The 19,613-nt window shown below is 32.6% G+C and overlaps 2 protein-coding genes and 1 pseudogene across 2 annotated transcripts; 2 read left to right on the forward strand and 1 right to left on the reverse strand.

Moving 5' to 3' along the window:
• Positions 1–935, forward strand: LOC114716960 (LEAF RUST 10 DISEASE-RESISTANCE LOCUS RECEPTOR-LIKE PROTEIN KINASE-like 1.2; annotated as a pseudogene).
• A 3,094-nt stretch (positions 936–4,029) lies between these two features.
• Positions 4,030–4,650, forward strand: LOC114716944 (uncharacterized). The gene has a single exon (XM_028902024.1). It carries the CDS (start codon positions 4,061–4,063, stop codon positions 4,526–4,528), a length of 468 nt encoding a protein of 155 aa, XP_028757857.1. The 5' UTR covers positions 4,030–4,060; the 3' UTR covers positions 4,529–4,650.
• A 3,636-nt stretch (positions 4,651–8,286) lies between these two features.
• On the reverse strand, positions 8,287–14,310 carry LOC114716974 (nicotinamide adenine dinucleotide transporter 2, mitochondrial). The gene is made up of 10 exons (XM_028902053.1): positions 14,014–14,310; positions 13,810–13,920; positions 13,470–13,553; positions 13,010–13,116; positions 12,052–12,100; positions 11,767–11,876; positions 11,098–11,192; positions 9,515–9,603; positions 9,317–9,411; positions 8,287–9,207 (listed from the first exon to the last, which is right to left on the reverse strand). The coding sequence occupies exons 2-10, from the start codon at positions 13,889–13,891 to the stop codon at positions 8,887–8,889; spliced, it is 1,032 nt and encodes a 343-aa protein (XP_028757886.1). The 5' UTR covers positions 13,892–13,920; positions 14,014–14,310; the 3' UTR covers positions 8,287–8,886.
• Positions 14,311–19,613: the final 5,303 nt, after the last annotated feature.

Below are 19,613 nucleotides of genomic sequence, written 5' to 3' on the forward strand. Positions count from 1 at the left end.
ATGGAACTCTTGGTTGTCATCTCCATGCAATCTAGCAAAGCCTGGTCACTGCCATGGCATGTGAGGATGAGGATTGCCATAGAGATAGCAAATGCATTGTCCTATCTCCATGCTTGTGACATCATTCACCGCGATGTCAAATCCAGCAACCTTCTACTTGATTATCATTTTTGTGTCAAGGTAGCTGACTTTGGTCTTTTAAGGTTGTTCCCCAAGTTTGTCTCTCATGTCTCCACAGCTCCAGCAGGAAGCCCAGGTTATTTGGACCCAGAATATCACCAATGCTATCAGCTTACTGAAAAGAGTGATGTATATAGCTTTGGGGTCATACTCATTGAGCTGATATCTTCTAAGCCAGCTATTGATGTTACAAGGGACAAGGATGAGATTAAATTGGCAAATATGGCAGTTAACAAGATTCAAAGAAGAGCGTTTACTGACTGGTAGATCCTTCCTTGGGTTTGAGTCAGACAAGGAGGTTAAGAAGATGATAATCTCAGTGGCAGAGTTAGCTTTTCAGTGCCTACAAAGGGATAGGGAGCTAAGACCTTCCATGGATGAAGTAATGGAGATTCTGCAGAAAATAGAAAATGGGAAGCATGATCTTAAGCATCTAGAGTTTCATGGTACTGAGTTTTCAAACAAGGAAATTCATACATCTCTCCCAACCTCAGTACACAGGGATGGAACTGGATCATTGACGAACTCAAAGCCACAAGGCCCTCCCCATACAATATGATCACCATTGGAAAAAGCAGTTTTATTGCACCTTAATGTCAGTACATCACAAAGGAGTTCGATTCAGTAGTTTCCACTTGATTCTGTTGAGTTGAGTCTGCCCTATGAGCATCAGAAAGAATAATACAATTTTTGTCAGCATCCATCCTCAGTTGAGGATGAGTGACTCTCTCATCTATATGTACCACTGCTCATATGATGATTCATTATATGGAAAATCCTCGTCATGTCAACAGCATTTGTTTGCAAAAAAATTATACAGCTTAGAAGCAGGTAAATAAGGAACTGTGGAATAATTAAATATTAAACTATCTTGCTCGGTGTGTGTGTGTTTGGAATTCTTCTATGACTAGCTTTAGTTATTAAATAGCAGAATCACGGATCTTTTAAGTGCAGCCCCCTGGTCTAGTGTGTACTGAATTTTCTTTCTTATCTACTAATTTTAGTATTCTGTCATGAGAATGTTTTGTTTTCCTTCGAGACATTATTGAATGTGACTTGAGGGTTGTGCTTCTTTTTATACATGACGACATATACAAATTACTTATCACTTTATTTATTAATTATTTTCTTTATTATTAAGTGTTTGAACTCAAACCTTTGTCAATTCCTTACCTCACCACTATTAGCCTCAAGCGGCCATGAAGCTGAACTGAATAATCAATCAGCCATGTGTTTGAGCATTTGCTTTCTACATGGTCATACTGAAACTAAATGGCATTTTAGGGAGTTTGATTTTTTTTTTATCTTAAATGATTTTACATTTAAGCGAAAGGAGTTTTGACTCATAAAATGCATAGTTTTTTTATTTAGGTGGAGACAAACAAGAACCTAACGTATGGTGTTTTTACATTTCAAATATTTTTATTTTTAATATGTATAAAATTTAGGAAAGATCCTAAAAAAAAGACCTTAAAAATTGGAAAATTGTATATAGGGACTTGTCATTTGCTTATCAATTATTGTCAAAACTAATACTAATGTTGTAACGAGTCCTTATTTTATAATTTTTCTATTTTTAAAGTCTTTTTTTGTGATTTTTCCTAAAATGTAATATAATGATAATGTTCTTATGGTTTCTTCAATTTTAGTAATTCTCAACTTAAATGGTACAAAAAATATAATAAGCAATCATATAATTTGAACTTATAAAATAAATAAACACAAAATCGCAAGATCTGTTTCCGTTTCAAATGTCATCTGAACAGTACATATGATATTCACGCCATGCATATTTCAAGGAATGGAATCAATGCAGAACATGACAAAGTAATCACTAGTCAGTTTAACCATTTGAATTGAATAATATTCGTTGTTGAAGAAAACTTAATTAGTATAGGACCCTACCAGACGAAGAAATTTATGTTTACACCCGACTAAGCAATAATATTAAAGAGTGAAGCATGTTCGAGGAAGCTAAGCTCTCAGAATATATTGCCCCTCACCTTCCTTGGTCCTTTTGTTCCCCCTGATAAAAGGACAAAATGCATTAATCAAGAAAGTAGAGACAGAATTAGTGAGCTACTCGTACATAGCCATGAAAAACAGGACTACTACTAAGTAAAACATTACGACTAATAGAAGATGTTACATGAGGGCCATCTAAGAGGGGGGAAAATGAGAGAAGTGAGAAGATATGGAGATATCTGTCATAAGCACGCCTCCGACTTCAGCAGAAGAGGGAAGAGTCAGTTTCTTCTTAACACTTTGGATGTCAAGTGCAGCTCCGGGATGATTTTCATGAAATGGAGGCTTGGTGATCCCCACAAGAGCCGCTCGCAGGCAGTAAAGTGAGAGTAAGCTGTTGAAATTTTTCGGTCTTCTCCAAATCAGCTTCTGGGATGCCCGATCCATGTCACACCTCTGCGTTGTCCCTTAAAATTGTGATTGTCTATGATGATGGTCCACCAATTTGGTCTGAAATTCGCTTCAGGATTAGGAATTTTGGCCTCTAAAACTCTTTTAATGTTGGAATCAGGAGCGTTGTAAGCTGGGCAATGAAAGAATTTAGACTTTGGATCTCCCTGATGAGGAGGACGAGTGTATGATTCTGTTCCTGGTAGACCTTCCTCGGTCAATGCCCGTGTAAATCAGCTTAGTAACTTGGGTTACCCTCAGAGATTGTGACAACTCAAGTGCACATAAAGAGGTCCAACTAGGAAACAAAAGATGGTTGCAAATTGGCAATACTTCCGAGAAGGATCATGAGCATGAAGTCATGGTTCGTGACCTTGAATTTCCAGAGCTCTTGTGGATTTCTAAAATTTGCAGTGTCTTTGACTATCACAAGCACGCTTACGGATCCCCTGTTGAGATGCGGCCTCACTCTATGACTACAGAAGTGTCTCCCATCGTAGCTGTTCTGACTACAACATCTTCTCTAAGCCTCTCAACAGATTGCCCAATTGCCTAAGCCTTTACCTTCAAATGCATGTTATGTTATCCAGCTTCCTGATAGTTTTTTTTTTAAAAAAAGGAAACTAACTTTCATGCTTAGATTTAGTGCCTCAGTTTTGATTTTAGAAGATACCCCCTCCTTCATAATTATTAAACATTTTTCTACTATTTCCAGAATTAAAGATATAAGACATCTTGGTGATTTTTGGGAGTAATTAATAATTGTTTTTCAAAGATATCTTTAAAGAATATTTGAAATTAATGAAATATCTTATGTGTATTTATGATTAGGCTACCCTGTTAAATAAGAGTAACCATGGAAGGAGCAGGTAATTTTAAATGATGTTAACTATTTTCTTAAGGTGGAAGTTGGCCAAAAAATACCTTTTAAACTTCTAGTGGAGGGAATATTTTTAAGTGCAATTTTTATTTGGCTTGTACTGATTTTCCAACTTCTAAGTGGATTGATTTCATAATTAGGGGAATTCTCAGCGCTAATCTTTATTTTTATATTTGAGGTTAAGCTCTCATTGAGAAGAACTAGAGCAGATTTTATAAGTTTTCCTACTAAATAAACCCACGTCACAAAATGTGCCACACTACTGCTCTGCTTTTTCTTTTTGGCCATTCAAGCTTTTGAACCTCTTTTGTTTCTTTGAAATCTTGAAGACAGAGAGAAAATAAAAGAAGCACACCAATCAAAATCAGACCCGGAGAAAATAATTCAAAGATGTAACCATTCCCAAAACAGATCCCGTTTTCCCTCCTAGAAGTAATCGATTCCCAATTGTCCCCTTATAATTACCACCACCACAGCACAATAAAATTTGAAGTCTCTTGCAGACTTTGAGAGCCACAGCCAGACACAGAGGGAGGGAGGGAAGGATAGTGAGAGAGAGAGAGAGAGAGAGGGACTTACGCTTAGATGGCGACGCTGCAGAAATTCAAGCTCCTGGCGATGCAATGCGGCGTCGTCCAGAGCCCCACACGAAGCCCCAGGACCAGCCCGCTGGTTCAGTTTCAGCGCCGGAAAACCACCTTGCGGATGCTTCTCTGCCGGAGCACCAGTAGCCGATCACCTCGTCGGCGAGAGACGACCTTTCAGCTGAAGCATGTGATGGATTCATCGGAGGAGGAGGATAGCGGGAAAGATTCAATGCGGAGGAACTCACTGAAAGAATTGTTCGGGTCCTCGCTTCCAAACGAAGAAGGAGGTGAGAGACAAATCACTGAAATCAGCGAGAGCAACAAGCTTCCATCTAGAGAGTTCCATTCCTTCGTGGGTTCGATTAACGGACTCGGGTCACCGAAACCGGGTTGGACGCGTTTCCGTTACAGGTCGTTATTGAGGAAATCTTGGCGCCCAGCTCTGGTCACCATTCCAGAGGAATAAAGATCTCTCTGTTTCATGCCATCTCCAATTTCCCCAGCTAATCGAATCCAAATGTATTTCTCTCTGTTAACTAGAATTTTAAAACTATTTACTGTGGCATTATCCTTAATCTTATACGATAATTAGCATAGAATTGTACTTCCGGATTAAAATGTGGGTTTTTCCCCTTTTCTGTTCCTGCTCTGTATGCCCGGTAATGCTCAGATGAGTTTACTGAAGATATATATATATATATATATATATGTCTTTATTAACTATACAAAGATCAAGAGGCATATACGTTGGCATTACTTCGGATATTGTAAAATGTTATGTGAAAATCACTGAAAAATTGTATTGCATAACTTCGAGAAGTAATCGAAATCTGTAGGTCTATTGCGAAAAGGAATTTATATTTTTTAATCAATAGAAGACGTTAAGTTAGTAAAAACGGGGAAAAAAAAATATACCAGTTCTATAATTTCATCTTATTTTTAATTAAGTCTTTATATTTTAAGTACCGACTAAAAAAATATAAAAAATTCTGATTAAGAACTAGAAAAAACAAAAGAACTATAAATTAATTTTCCAAATATACATGTGATTCTAACATGCATCCGCATACAGGTCAACGTCAGATTCGAGCCTATAATCCTCTCCAAGATAATGGTTTATGCTATTTTTTGGCCGATTAAATGCTGACATTATTGATTCTATTAATATAATATTATCTTGGAATAATTAATATGCAAGTCCTTGTAGTTTCAACTGGTTTTTAATCAGGTCTCTATAATTTTTTTTCTTTTTATCAGGTCCTTATACTTTCACATATTTTTAATGAGGTCCTTATAATATTTTTTCTTTTGATCAGGTCCTTATTGTTTTACTTTGTTTTTAATTAGATCCTTGTAGTTTTTATTCTTTATTTTATAAATAATAAAATTTTAAAAATAATAAATTATTGTAACAATCTTATGTTAATATTCTTTTAAATTTTTAGTCAAACAAATATATTATTTATTTTCAATTCTAATTTTTATAATTATAAGATTCAAATTACAATAATAATTTTTTCTTAAATTAAAATATAATTATAAATAATTTATACTTAAGTAAAATTATTATTCTGATTATTTATTGATTACTAAATGATTATATTAATTATTTTGTCTAATTATGTAATTATTAATTTAAAAATGAAATTAATTTTTAAAAATAAAGTTAATAAATAATTTTTTAAAAACTACAAAGGACCTAATTAAAAAATAAATGAAACTATAAGGACCAGATAAAAAGAAAAAAAAATAGAAGGACCTAATTAAAAACACACGAAAGTAAAAGGACCTGATAAAAAGAAAAAAATTTATAAGGACCCAATTAAAAATCAAATGAAATTATAAGGACCCGGAGATTAATTATCCCTATTATCTTTGGCCATAAGCATGATCAATTGAATAGCAATCAAATTGTAGTAAAAATTACCAACTAGTATTACCATATTAAGAGCACCTAATTATAAATTGTTGTGAGTATAAAAACCTTTTCTTTTTGTTTTTATCCATAAATCACGAGACGGTTTAAAGATGATGGACATTGAAAAAGCAAGGGAATTTACTTTTGACTAGTCCAAAAAGTGCATTACTTAAGATACTCTCAAATGGATCTTAAACAGATCATAATATCCAGGGAAACTTGCTTAAAAGAAAGAGTAAGGATGAGACAATTTATATCATATTTATTTAGACACTACGAAGTGAATTATAAACTCAGCCATGATTGCTGTATTATTTCATCTATAACTTTTATGGTATACAAATAATGGAATTATGTATATTAAAAATCGGTTGAAATCAATTAGAAACAATAAATATATAAAAAAAATAACTTTTTTTTAAAGTACCCTTATTTATAAAAAGCTGGATGAGTCATGAGTGAGTGACTAACCAATAACTAATGTGATGATGCTAACTAATAATTAATGGAAAAAAATTAAAAAAATACATATTAAAAATTTCAGACGAACTATTAATATCTATTATAAATAGGAACATATCATCATGAAAAAATCATCATGTATAAAAGAATAAAGGTAGTATCTTCCAATTGAAAAGAAAATAAAGGGACCCAAATAAATAACTAAATCTTTCAATGATAACATAATTAGAGAAGTACAGTGTGTAGTTCAATCAAATGAGCACATATCTTGTAATTTCTAAATGATTATGAAGACACATAGGATCAAGGAAAAGTCATTCTTTAATGTATATCCTATTCTTTTTAGGAAGAAAAATAGTGGGAGTGAAAAGTTAAAGTGAGGAAGGTAAATGAAAAAGAGAGGAGAGTGGGACATGTTGGATTTGACGTGGAAGAATGAGTGTAATGGTAAAGCAAGAACAATCAATCAACGACGTCAAAAAGGGCTCTGAAGGCAAAGACAGAGATTTATAGAAATATGCACACAACAATCACTTTGGGATGTTGCCTGCCATTAAAGACTATCCACTTCTCTTTGATCAACCAACAAAAGAAAAAGACTATCTACTTCTCAAAAGCTTAGTGTAGGCCCAAAATAAAACACTATTCTAAGTCACAGCCTTGAGATCAATAATGCACATATGCTTTAAGTTCCTTTACTACTTGACTCACCTTGGCTTTTATGCAGAACAGATTATTCATAGATTAGGATGTGCCCTTTATATCTCTTGTTATTGTTATATGAGACTTTGGAAGGATATTATATTTTAAATCTGTAACCAAAAAAAAAAGTGAAATATGTTTGTTAGATCTGTAAATGATGATTTTTAGAGTATGATTGGTAAAGTTGGATCCATATTTATTGTTGTCACCACCGAAGCATTTGTTTCATCAAGTTTTCTCTCCTATCTTTATTGTCATTGTTTGAATTAATTTTAAACAAAAGTTGATTGCAAACCCAACATTTTGAGTGAGAATGATTCTAAGTTTGGTACAAATTCACAATAATAAAAGTTCAAAATATAGATAAATTGATAAAACTTGAAATAGAATATGATAGAGTAGAAAATATGAGGAATGAATTAATTTTTTTTTTTGTGATAAGGTATGAATTAATTTGTTACATAGGAAAAATTAATTTGTAAATCCCTCACCCTATGTTTGTTATGAAGGAATTGGAAGGAAAGGAATGAGAAAAAAATTTTAATAAACTCTATTTAAAAAATTAAAAAATAGGATTATAAAATTTTGATAAAAAGAATATGTAAGATAAAAGAGAAAAAATAATAATTAAAAGCTTTTAATCCCACTTCTTCAATCTTTAGTCCCTATATAATTTCATCTAATTCTTAGTTAGGTCAATATAGTTTTTTTTTTTAAATATCAAGTCATTATAGTTTTACATGAATTTTAATCAAGTTCCTGAAAGCTTTCTTTTTTATTATTCACTTGAAATTGAACCTTCATGTAAAACTCAGAGAACCTAATGAAAAGGAGGAAAATATTGTGTAAACCTAATTAACAATACTAAAGACTAACAGATAAACTTTTCCAACAATTTATAACAATCTAATACTCTAACCTCAATTTCATCATTTGGAAAGAGAAGCAATCCATAATCATCAGTACAAAAAATATTAAAGCAGTGCCATCCAAATCATTTGTCGGGTTAAGGAACACTAAGAAAGGAATTAAAATTGTTCTTCGCAGAATGATGGTGACAATTCTAGTTACAGTAATGTTGATTATTAAGTCGGTGTTGGAAACACTCGGAATTTCATATCTGATGACACTTTTAGTTAAGGATAATAATAGGGACAGTTATTCCATATATTTTGATATTGAATTTTGCAACATAAAGAGGGAACACAAATAGATATCTCATCAATTACCGAAGATAAGACTCATTCTACCCAAGAAAAATTTCCTATCCTTACTCAACAAAAAACCCCATTCGTCTTTTGGTGGGGGCAAAGCCAACATACTCCACCATTTATGATAAATCAAAGAATTTGCATCATAGAAAAGAAAAATCCGGCCACTTACAGTTACAAATCCCAGAGAGAGAAAGAGAGAGAATAAACATTACTTAGGAAGATAACTTCAAGTATCAACATCAAGTTAGCCGCTCTTTATTTCCTAGAAGAACTGATGAAGCTTCCTCACCCATCAGATTGAGATGGTGATGACCGCCATTCTGGGTCTGATTGTAGCTATGAAACTTGAGTCTCCCATTGAAGGTACAAGAATTTGACGTGGCTTTTGAACAGCGACTCCCCGACAAAAATTTATAACAGTTGATATTTACTAGAGCCCAAGACCTCAGCCATGGCAGATTCCACTTAGCACAAGCTTCACTCCACGAGGATAGAGATGAACCCCAGTCCCATGCTTACCAACTAGAATCATACCATAGGGCCTTTTTCAAACTTCATGTCATCACTGTCTTCCGGCTTGGGCTTGTTAATATCAGTAGATTTAGGATAGCCTTGTGGATATACATTGTCCTGAGGAACAAAACGATGGAAGAATCTGTATATCATTTCATAACTGGTGAATGTGATGACAGCCGATGGAGTTGTTCTCAACAGATTGGTAGCACAACCCCGATAAAAGCCTGGAAAGCCGTCCTTCTGGAACACCTTCTTAGCGCAATCAACAACCCCTCCATACCGGACCTTGATATTTTTGGCCTGTCCTTGCTCCTGTAGCCTGGATCGTATCACCTGGAAACACAATTGTAGGGGTTAAGACCTGTGAAATCAAAGGTGTGATGCTGATAAAAATCCTGAGTTTTCTTCCCGTAGAAATTTAGTCAGACAATGTTAGACATACCTCATGAGGATAAGTCATTACAGAGGCAATTACTTTGGAAATTGAAGAAGCAATGGCAACATTTCCCGGACTTAGCTTGTCAACTGTAGTGTTTTCTGAACTATTTGAGATTTTCATTAGATAAGCATGTAAACATGAGGAAACAGGAAAGCATCACTTGTGACAGGGAATAAAATAATTTGCAGATATCATATTTACCCTTTTTTGCCATGTATGACTTAATCTTTTCATAAGATGGGAATTGTATTACAACATGACTTATGCCGGCCAATGAAGGCAAGATGCCACTGCATCACAAAGAAAAAAAATATTATAGAGTATTCAAAAGGATTAGCTCAGTTGCTAAATGGCAAAACTACATCCTTACAACCCGAGTTGGATCCATCCAATTGTAATATTCTAAACATAAACACATCAGCTAAGGTTGGGGAGCGGGGGCACTCCCCTTTAAATTACTAGGGAAGGTATTCGACTCATAACATTAATACACAAAAACAAAACAAACTCATGACCCTAACCAAGCGCAGAAACAGGTCAATTAAGCTCCAATTATACATTTCTTTTTCTAGATTCGATTCACTGAGTTCATTCTAGTCAGCATTTTCTATGCGCGAGACAGCTTAGTTTAAGTGCACCTGGTCATTTGGTGTGAGGGAGATACAAAGCAAAAGCAGACACATTGAAACTTGAATTATTATGGGATGGCCACATTAGATGGAACACAGCCACTTTTTTCCTATTCACCTTGCTAATGGACATCAGTTCATACTTTTAGCTAAAAACAGAAATTGATTCATACTATGGACTTTATAATCTCACCACATATCCTTGTTTAGCCAAGTGATCCATCAGATCCTGGCTAAAGGCTATGCTTGATTAAACTAGACTTTTTCAATCCTTTTCCTCTTTGTTTTTTTGTTTTTTTGTTTTTTTTTTTTTTTGGTGGTACAATTCTTTTCCTCTTTTTAGTGAAAAGCAAAGTCAACATGTTTAATGGACCTCGTATCACATCCCATAAACATTTGATGATGTTGCATACTAATTAGTGAGATAGTTTAAGGTCATTATAATGTAAGGCTAAATTATACATAACACTCCCTTGAGAGCTTTGGGTTATGTGCAAATAAGCTTTTTGACCTTTAGAACTTTACAATGAACCCCCTAAACCTTCACATTTATGTAGATAACTCCCCTACCATTAATTTGTTTGTTACTTCACTTGAATAACATAATATGAGAAAAGGTATATCTACATATGACTTAAAAGTTTAGGGGATTACCTACATATAACTCACAAGTTTAAAGAGGTTATCTGCATATATACATAGTTGCAGGGGGTATTTGATCAATAACATACTATGCTACATTAGCAAAATAACGGAATAATTCACAGCATGGTGGTTATCTGCACAAATCTGAAAAGTTAAGGGGGTTCCTCATCAAGTTTTAAAAGTCGAGGCTATTTGCACATTTTCAAGAAAGTTTTGTTTAACTTATCCATAATACAATACACACACACACACACACACAAAGCAAATATTATGAGATAAAAAAAATTAGTGATTACCTTTAATAGAGAAAGAAAAATTCAGTTCCTCAATATTATTTTTTATTCACCTTATTTAGCACCCATAAAAAATTGTTCATTGACACATAGGCAATGCAAATACAAACCATGATGAACACAAGTTAAAAAGAATGAGTAGTATACAACGTTTACCCATTTAATTTCATAGCAAAAATCCCAAAAGAGATTTAGTTAAATATGAGTAGAAACTGACCTGTACAATCCTCGCATGCCTTCCTCACGAGTAATCCTTGTCAGAGCAGAAAGAACACTCTTGTAAGGAACGACATTTGGCCTCATTCCCTGTGTCTATTAGTTACAGAAAAAGACATCAATAATTCTCCAAGATAAAAATGAAGAAAAGAGCAAAACATCTATGACATGTAATTTAAGGAACATTAAGGATAAGTGGACAATTAACAGAATGCGTAGGCAAATTATGCAACTTATCACTTGATGTAACTTGAGATTTCAGTTTACCCAGAAGGAAAAAACGAGAAGTTCAACTGAACATTTCAACAGTTCATGTTCATAACAGAGGACACAGCAATGGCAATGCGAATATTGATAAATGGGGTTTTACTACTAGACTTGAATGTGTTGAGGGCAAACATGGGGTTGCTTCTCCGACTTGGAAACAAGAGCATTTATGAAATAGTTAACAAAATAAAGGAGCGACAATTTTTAAATATTTTAGTGCTTCAAAGCAATGAGAGGCAGCCAAGGGGTGCAGATCAAAGCACGAAACCTAGCAAATTTCCAGGACTAATCAATCACGTGTACAGTTAGATATAGCTAAGCTAATAAAAAATTAAATTGATAGAAAAAAGGCATAACTGTATAAAATTCATATACATGCCTGCAAGATTGAAAATCAACTTACTTGAAGTCTGGTCTTAACAACCCACAATGGGTTTGTTGAAATTGCTGTGGCTGCTCCAGCACCGGCAGCAGCTATCATATTTTCACTAGTTGTGAGTTGGTGGCAACCATCTGCTACAAGTTTACCAATGAAAAATGTCATCAAAAATAAAGTCAAATATAGCAAATTTCAATTAAGGCTTATACACAACAAGAAAATCGAGTATGCTAATTTGATGCTTCCAAATTTGAAGTAATCAAGAAACCATATGATATATTAAGTAAATGGCATTAAAATAACATTTACCACGTGAACGAAGCAGGCCTTTTAGTTGCTCATAAACTGTGAAGTAAACCTACAATTGAGGCAAAATTTAGTCACTGAATGATTGAAAACCGTTTCAAACAAATGACTGAACAATATTAGAAAGATTATTCATTTTCTGATATTAGATGATTGTCCCTGACGTATAACCAATGACACAAAAGGATCTATAAAATTAAAACTGAGCAGGAGATCAAATTCCATTGGTTTGTCATTTGTTGATGTAAAAGAATGTGTACTGAACTACTTTCCACTGTTAGGGGATGGAAACCAACATTCCTCCAGCTGGAATGCGAAATCATTTGTTGCTTTAAATGCTACTTCTTCAAACCTCAGTAGGTCTTACAGGGTACAAAGCAAATCATAAAAGCAGCCATAGAGAGAAAAATATGCAATCATTTTCAATTACAGTCAACAGTTATTTCTAAATCAGTAAACAAAGAATATTGTCAAAGAGGTTGCTTTTAATTGATAATCTTCCCACTGAAAAGAAAGCAAAAACCTGATTATCCTTCCAGAGTTAAGCAGTAGAGGAGACAGAAGTTACCATGAGGTTCCATAACTACTTGTATATTAATAAATGAAAAGTAGAAAGTGAAAAGGGGAGGACCACGAATTCAGTGACTGGAGATAATGAACAATATAGGCCGGTGAAAAATGTAGGCTTAGATAGGACTATGTGGCAAATGGGAAATTAATATGAAGATTATAATTTGTTCTAAATGCTTCCTGTGTAAACCCAAATTGAAGGAACTGGGGTTATGGCTAGGCTTCTTTCAGATTATTTGAATATAAAATAGCAAAACAAATTGACGCTGAAGCAAGACAGAATAAAAAATACGTCTCCATCACCCAGCTTATAGAACCTAGTATGTTTGCCATCATGATTACTAATCATAGCATAAAGATTTAGTTAGAGGCAGCACGAGGAGTGACATACCGCCCAGTTTGGAAGTAATGCTAGTATTGTTGGTGAAAGTCCACGATACAGCCCCCTGAAACCTTCAGTTCTGGCTATATTCTGCAAACTTGTGATGATAACACTGCCTAAGAGAGTAACAAAAGTTACTTTGGTAAACAATCACTCAAAAAATGAAAGACAGAAAGCATTAATATCGAAATTGCAGTGCTGACACATGACATAAAATTAAATGATTATACATCTGCCAAAACTTGACAATAAACTTGTGTTTCACAAGAGAACAATTGCTTCTTTATAAAGTTTATGTATCACATTCACAAACTTATGCCAACCATTTACGTTGTAAATTCTGGTTTCTGATACCAATTCTCTGACTTGTTATCTGTCCAAATTCAACTCCAGTAATTAACTAGAAAATCTGAAGCCTGTTCTGATGGCAAAGCGAACTAACTTTTAGAGAGAGGGAAATCTAGCATACCTGTCTGCCCAGGGGGAAGACCATGAACTTGTAGTCTAGTCTTGATGACATCCAATGGGCACACAAATGTGGCCGCTATTGCCCCTGCAATGATATCAAGTTAATCATCCAGAAGCAAGTCTTACACTGCCAGATATTCTAGCAGTAAGTCATAACCGTAGCAAGAAACACCAATCAAACTAGTGCAAAAACACAAGCGCTTTACCAAAAAACACAAACTCTAGTAAATTAATAGAAATGACCAAAAATGACAATTATAAATCAGATTAAACAAATTAACAAAAGCCCCCCCAAAAAAAAGACCTCAAATTTGGAAAGGCAGGCTGAAAAAAACGCTTACCAGCTGAGGCACCAGCGCCGGCGTTGCAGATTAAGTCTCTGATGTTATAGCTGTTAACGGAAGATTGGCCATTGCTACTCATATTAAATTGCCCTGGCAACGCAAGTTCTCCTAATCAACGAATTGAAGGTGTTTCCCAATTACTGATCGTAAAACAGAATGGAGATCTCATGGCATATCTTCATGAACATGTTTCTTTTATACCATTCCCCCAAATAGTAAGATGATGGGCACTAATTGCGTGCTTATCTTGTCAAAAGGGTTTACGCGGCGAATTGGACCAAGAACGATGGGAACGTGTAAAACACTAACTTGGATGAAAAAACGAAATCCATGAAAGTTGAAACTTCGAAACGGGCACGCAAATTTATTCAATGCCTTATTTCCCTTTTTCTTCTGGGTCTTCGATCAGTCTTTGCGCACTGGGAAGCTTGAATCACACAGGAGCCATTTCGAATTGACTAGGTTCGAACTTCGGAACTGGGAAGCTCAGAATTCTTTTTTTTCTTGTTCCCAACCAAAAACGGACGGTTTAGAATCAGTTTAACATTTTTTTTTCCCCAATATAGAATCAATTTAAGAAAAATTACCCATATAAAAAATTAAATATAAATAAATGTTTTAAATCTCATTTAATAATAATTTAACATTTGCTTGTAAATAACATAACTTTAGTATATAAAAAAAAAAACATAACTTTAAATTGTAAATATGAAAATCTGACTGTGGCCGAAAAAAAATGAAAACTCGACTTATAAGTTATAAATAACAAATTATTATATTTAATTTGTAAATAACGCAATTTATAAATATTAAATTCTTAAAACTTAATACTAATATTGAATGAAACTTGAGACATTTATTTATATTTAATTTTTGTCAGCTATGACGTATAAGCGACTTTTCCATCAATTTAACAAGGAAATGAGCAGGAAAATTGTGTTAATATTTTTCTTTCAATTAAAACTTGATGTAGCTCGAATTGATAATATCAAATGATTTGCTTTGAAAAATCAATTGAATTGAATTGATTAAAAGAGTTAGTATAATTATTCCTTTTTCATTTCAATAAAGAGAAAGTTGAAGTTTTTGGCCTTGAGGGTAACTTTAAACCATTGAATTAGTTAATTAGTTTGAAGAACAGTATCTACAGGGTAAATAGATCCCCCTTTTTTCACCAAAAAATAGATCCCCTCTGATCTTATATTTTAGTCATTATTTAAAAATAAATTTGTGTCATTTTGCATAAAAATTAGAAAAAATCATTAAAAAAATCTAAAAATTGAAAAATTACACACAAGGACCGTTTAAAAAAAATATTATCAAAACCCATTCTAATATTGTAATAGGTTTCTATGCGTAATTTTTTTTATTTTAGTAGTCTTTTTTAAAGATTTATATTAGGTAAAGGAGAGTAGTATATCTTAACGGAGACACAACTTTGGTTGTTACAGCTTAGCATTCATACCAAACGTAAAACGTTGACGAAATTTGTGGATCCCGCCCGCAGCTTCTTTTTCTTTTTTCTTTTTTTTTTAAATAAAAAAAGTATCCACGGGAGTTGAGTTCAAAAGGTTCGTTAAAATTTTTTTTAGAAAAAAAGAAAAGAGTATCTCTTTTTTTTTATATACTCTATTTTTTTTTTCAGGGCTCCGTTAGAATGAGGTTACGTCGAAACAATATGTTTTGCACCATCTCAGCGTAGGTATTTCTACATTTCTACTTAATTGAGTTTTGTTTTGTGCTAATTTTATTTTTAATTGTAGTTCTTAACATAAAAATTAGATAGTCATAAATATAATATCAAATCACATTTGTTATAATGAACTAATTTAATTTAGTTTTATTAATCAACTTAAATTAGTTAAATAGTACTTATATTATAAGAAGGGACAATAACAAAAAAAGAAGTTAGAATTTTGTAAATGCCAAATAAGGAATGTCAACAAAAATTTATTGTTGTTCGCATATTCTGACTTGTCAATACCAAATAAAGTTTTGTTACCAAACCTGATTTGAGATTTATAATATCCATCTTCTTTTTTTGTCATTCTCCTTATTAAGATTTGGAAGCATTATTTAAAGCTGAAAAAATGCTCAAAAAGATACTAACAAATTATTCACTAACAAATTTTTCATAGGATACAAATTTTTTTCTATTTATAGGTATTCTCTTATTGGAAACAATCTTATTTGAAATACTGTCATATACTAAATATGGGCACCTCCCATAATAGGGATGCAAATTTAATTCAAAGTAAAAAAAATTAATTAAGTAATTTTATGATTTTGAAAGTTCAAAAGGTTTAGGAAGAATTTCAAAATAATACCTTTGAATTTCAAAAAATGTCAAATCAGTATTACTTGCTATACTATAATAGCAATTAACAACATTTAAAAGGCAAATGATAACATATTTTTATTATCACTCCTGATTGAGGCTTTTAAAATTTTAAGGTTACGTTTGGTACAGAGCATAAAAAATGAAGGGTGAGGATTGGAATTAGGGTTGAAAACGTATGTTAAAAGTATGATTAGCATGAGTGATTTCTTATCACATAGGATTAGGTAATCTCATATAGATAGGATTAGAGAATACTACCTCCTCTTATGGTATTTTCCAATCCCACATATATGGATTTGTCTAATTCCAGGTATCATATAATTACTCATATTAAACACCCTTTTAATATAGTTTTACACTTTCAATCTCAATTTTCATCCTTTATTTTTAATGCTTCGTACCAAATAAAACCTAAAGGTATTTTTGAAAAATTTTACAAAGTTTTAAACTATTCAAATGAAGAAATAAATCTAGTGAAAAATTCACTTAATCCGCTCCACAGGCATTTAGATTCTCCCTTGCTAACCAAGCATTTCCAATTATTTATCCATTCATTCAAATACTCATCTTCACACACTATTTATCCACCACAAACCACAAGTGCTTAACAAGTAAAATGAAGAACGTGACAATTTTTAAAAGAAAACTTCATATTTTACTCCACACATTAAACAATCCTAACTTATTGGATCAGTGACCATAATGTGGCGATAACATGTGGCAGAGTCACACTATTTCACACTTCTTCTTCTTTTTTTTCCTGTTATAAGAGGCAGGATTAAACCCGCATACATACACCCCACACACACACCCATAACACTTCTAATAACGCTAAGGGGGTATTTGGGAATGTTTAAAAGTGCTTCTAAGAAACACTTTTCCGCAAAACGAGATAAACTCCTCCACGTATTTACTTCATAAATTGTAAAAATACTTTTAAAATCATGGTTTGGTTCGATCCAAACACCCCTAATAGTGACCTGGAGAGATCGTAGAGGGATGCGACTTTGAAATAATCATCGACCACTGCATTTTTTGTTAGTTCGTGCTAGCACCTAGCAGAATGGTCTCCATTTCGGCTATTTGGTTTGCTGTCTTGACAAATCAATTTCAGTCTAGTCTTAAAAAATTGCAGTGCCATTTCAGAATCTTTTAAAGGCATTTGGATATTTAATGTGTATGGAGGGGCTAAGTGAAATCTTTCATACAACTACTTCATTACCCTCAATCCACATAAACTTTGGACTTTGGTGCATGTAATTTTTTTTCCGTGTTATTTCGTATCTACTTTATTATCAAATTAATGAAACGTAACTCGTCATTTCTAGTTGTATTGTACGCAAAAATTATTTTCAGAAGAATGCAGAAAATTAAAAAGTAATAATAATAAGAGGGTGTTTGGATATATCAAAATGCTTTCTAAAATCTTTTTTTTATATAAATTGAGATAAATTTTTGTATATATTTAATTTGTATATCGTAAAATTATTTTTAAAATTATAATTTGACATATATCTAATCGTTTCCTAAATTGAATTACTGTATTTATTACATTTATATTAATTTGTTTTTGTCCAATAATAGAGGTGACTAGAAGTCTAGAACTAGAGTTGTCACATCATGAGGTTCGAGCATCACCCCCAAAGAGTTCGTCACAACTCACAAACCTATCAAGAACTGGTTGCCAGCTAATCAGAGGGAATCTAACTGAATTCCAAATTTATGTCTCATCCAAACAGAGGAGTTTGCTTCTTTTTCTTTTTTCTTTTTTCCTTTGCCAGAGAAAAGGAATTTGGATATGATTTCTAGCTCGAAGATTTTTTTGGAATTTCAAAATTCTTAATATAAGAATTAGTTAATTAATTTAAATCTATTATAAAAATTAGTTAAATTAGTTATGCATAATAAATAAATATTTTTTTAAAATATCCTTACTAATCAAGTGTATTGATTAAAACTATTATTATTATAAGGACTACTTTGAAAAAGAAAAAGATAAATATTAGAGATAAAATATATTAGAGTATTATATTTAGGATCAAAATAAAATTTAAATAAGCTGTTATGTTAAGAATCAGAGATAGTATATTCTTTTTATATTATATATAAGAATTAGATAATAAATCTATAAAAGTAATAAATTTATTTAAATTAATTATTTATAAAAATGTGTGTTGTATTTTTTTTTTTAAAGAGATCTCCTAATCATTTGGTCTTATATGTAAGATCCGAAGAGTATATCATTATATGCGGTATGAAGGGACACAGTTTCTAGAGAAAATACTTTCAAGATTGCATCTAATGAAAATTATATGAGAATTCAAGTCATTAAATAATGGGGTTTGAAATTTAAGCCAATTAAGATCAAATGGCCTTACCCACGTGAGTTGGGTTGGCCAACAAGACTGCATGGGTTGGTGTATAGGCCAGTCCAACAACCCCCACCATTTTTTTTCTATAAACGTAAATAATTTTAATTTTTTTTATTAGGCATATGTATTATCATGTTTGAGATATTATTGACAGCTAAGTGTAAATAATTCTTTTAATGAGAATTTAACTATTGATTCGTCAGATTAGAAGGAATTAACCCTTTTCGTTAGACCTAACTTATATTTGTTAAATAATTTTAAAATCTTAAATATAACTTGCATAATCTATATATAACCCATTTTAAACTTCCATATTATGTAATCCACATCATCTAATCTTAATTTTCTCAAAAATATCTATGATTTTGTTTGATGAAAATAGGACATGCTCCCAAAATTGGTGGAACCTATGCACATACCAAGAATTCAAATTTCGGGCACAACCCACGGATAAGAATTGATGGAGTTGTTGTGTTCGCCGGATGCAGAGCAAACTGGGCCCTCAACCCGGCCCATCATCCCAGCCCGTAACAAGCGAAACCCGACAAGATTGGTATTTTTCGTTTTGGGCTACAGAAGCTGCTCTTTTAAGTACTTGGGGAATCTTAAAATCTCACGTGATGTAATGTTGTTCTTAGTTTTTTTTTTTTGGGGGGTAGACAAGCAATGCAATGCTATTCCTGTAACTGATAGGAATTAACTGTCTGTTAATTAACTAGAGAAATGATCCTTAAGGACCCTTCAAGACTACTAATACCATCTCTAATTTTTAATATAAGATAAGGCTGACTAATTTGAAAAAATTAAGAAAGTTATTAAATTACTATTTTCTATCATTAATATAATAGCTAGTTAACTAATTTGAGTAGATTAAGAAAGTTTGTTGAGTTAGTTACTTGTAATAATTAGGTGTTGTGTTTCTTAGAATACCCTTGTTAATCATGGATTAGTTAAAACTATCATTTGATTGAACATTTAACATGTGTAACTTCTACAAGACTATTTTGAAAAAAAAAAGAATAAATATTAGAGACAAAGTATATTAGGGTCTTATATTTAGGACCAAATTAAAAGTTAAATTAGTTTTT

The sequence above is a fragment of the Neltuma alba genome, unplaced genomic scaffold (genome assembly GCF_004799145.2).
Source record: "Neltuma alba isolate B1F8T4 unplaced genomic scaffold, ASM479914v2 tig00011700_pilon, whole genome shotgun sequence".
Lineage (NCBI taxonomy): Eukaryota > Viridiplantae > Streptophyta > Magnoliopsida > Fabales > Fabaceae > Neltuma > Neltuma alba.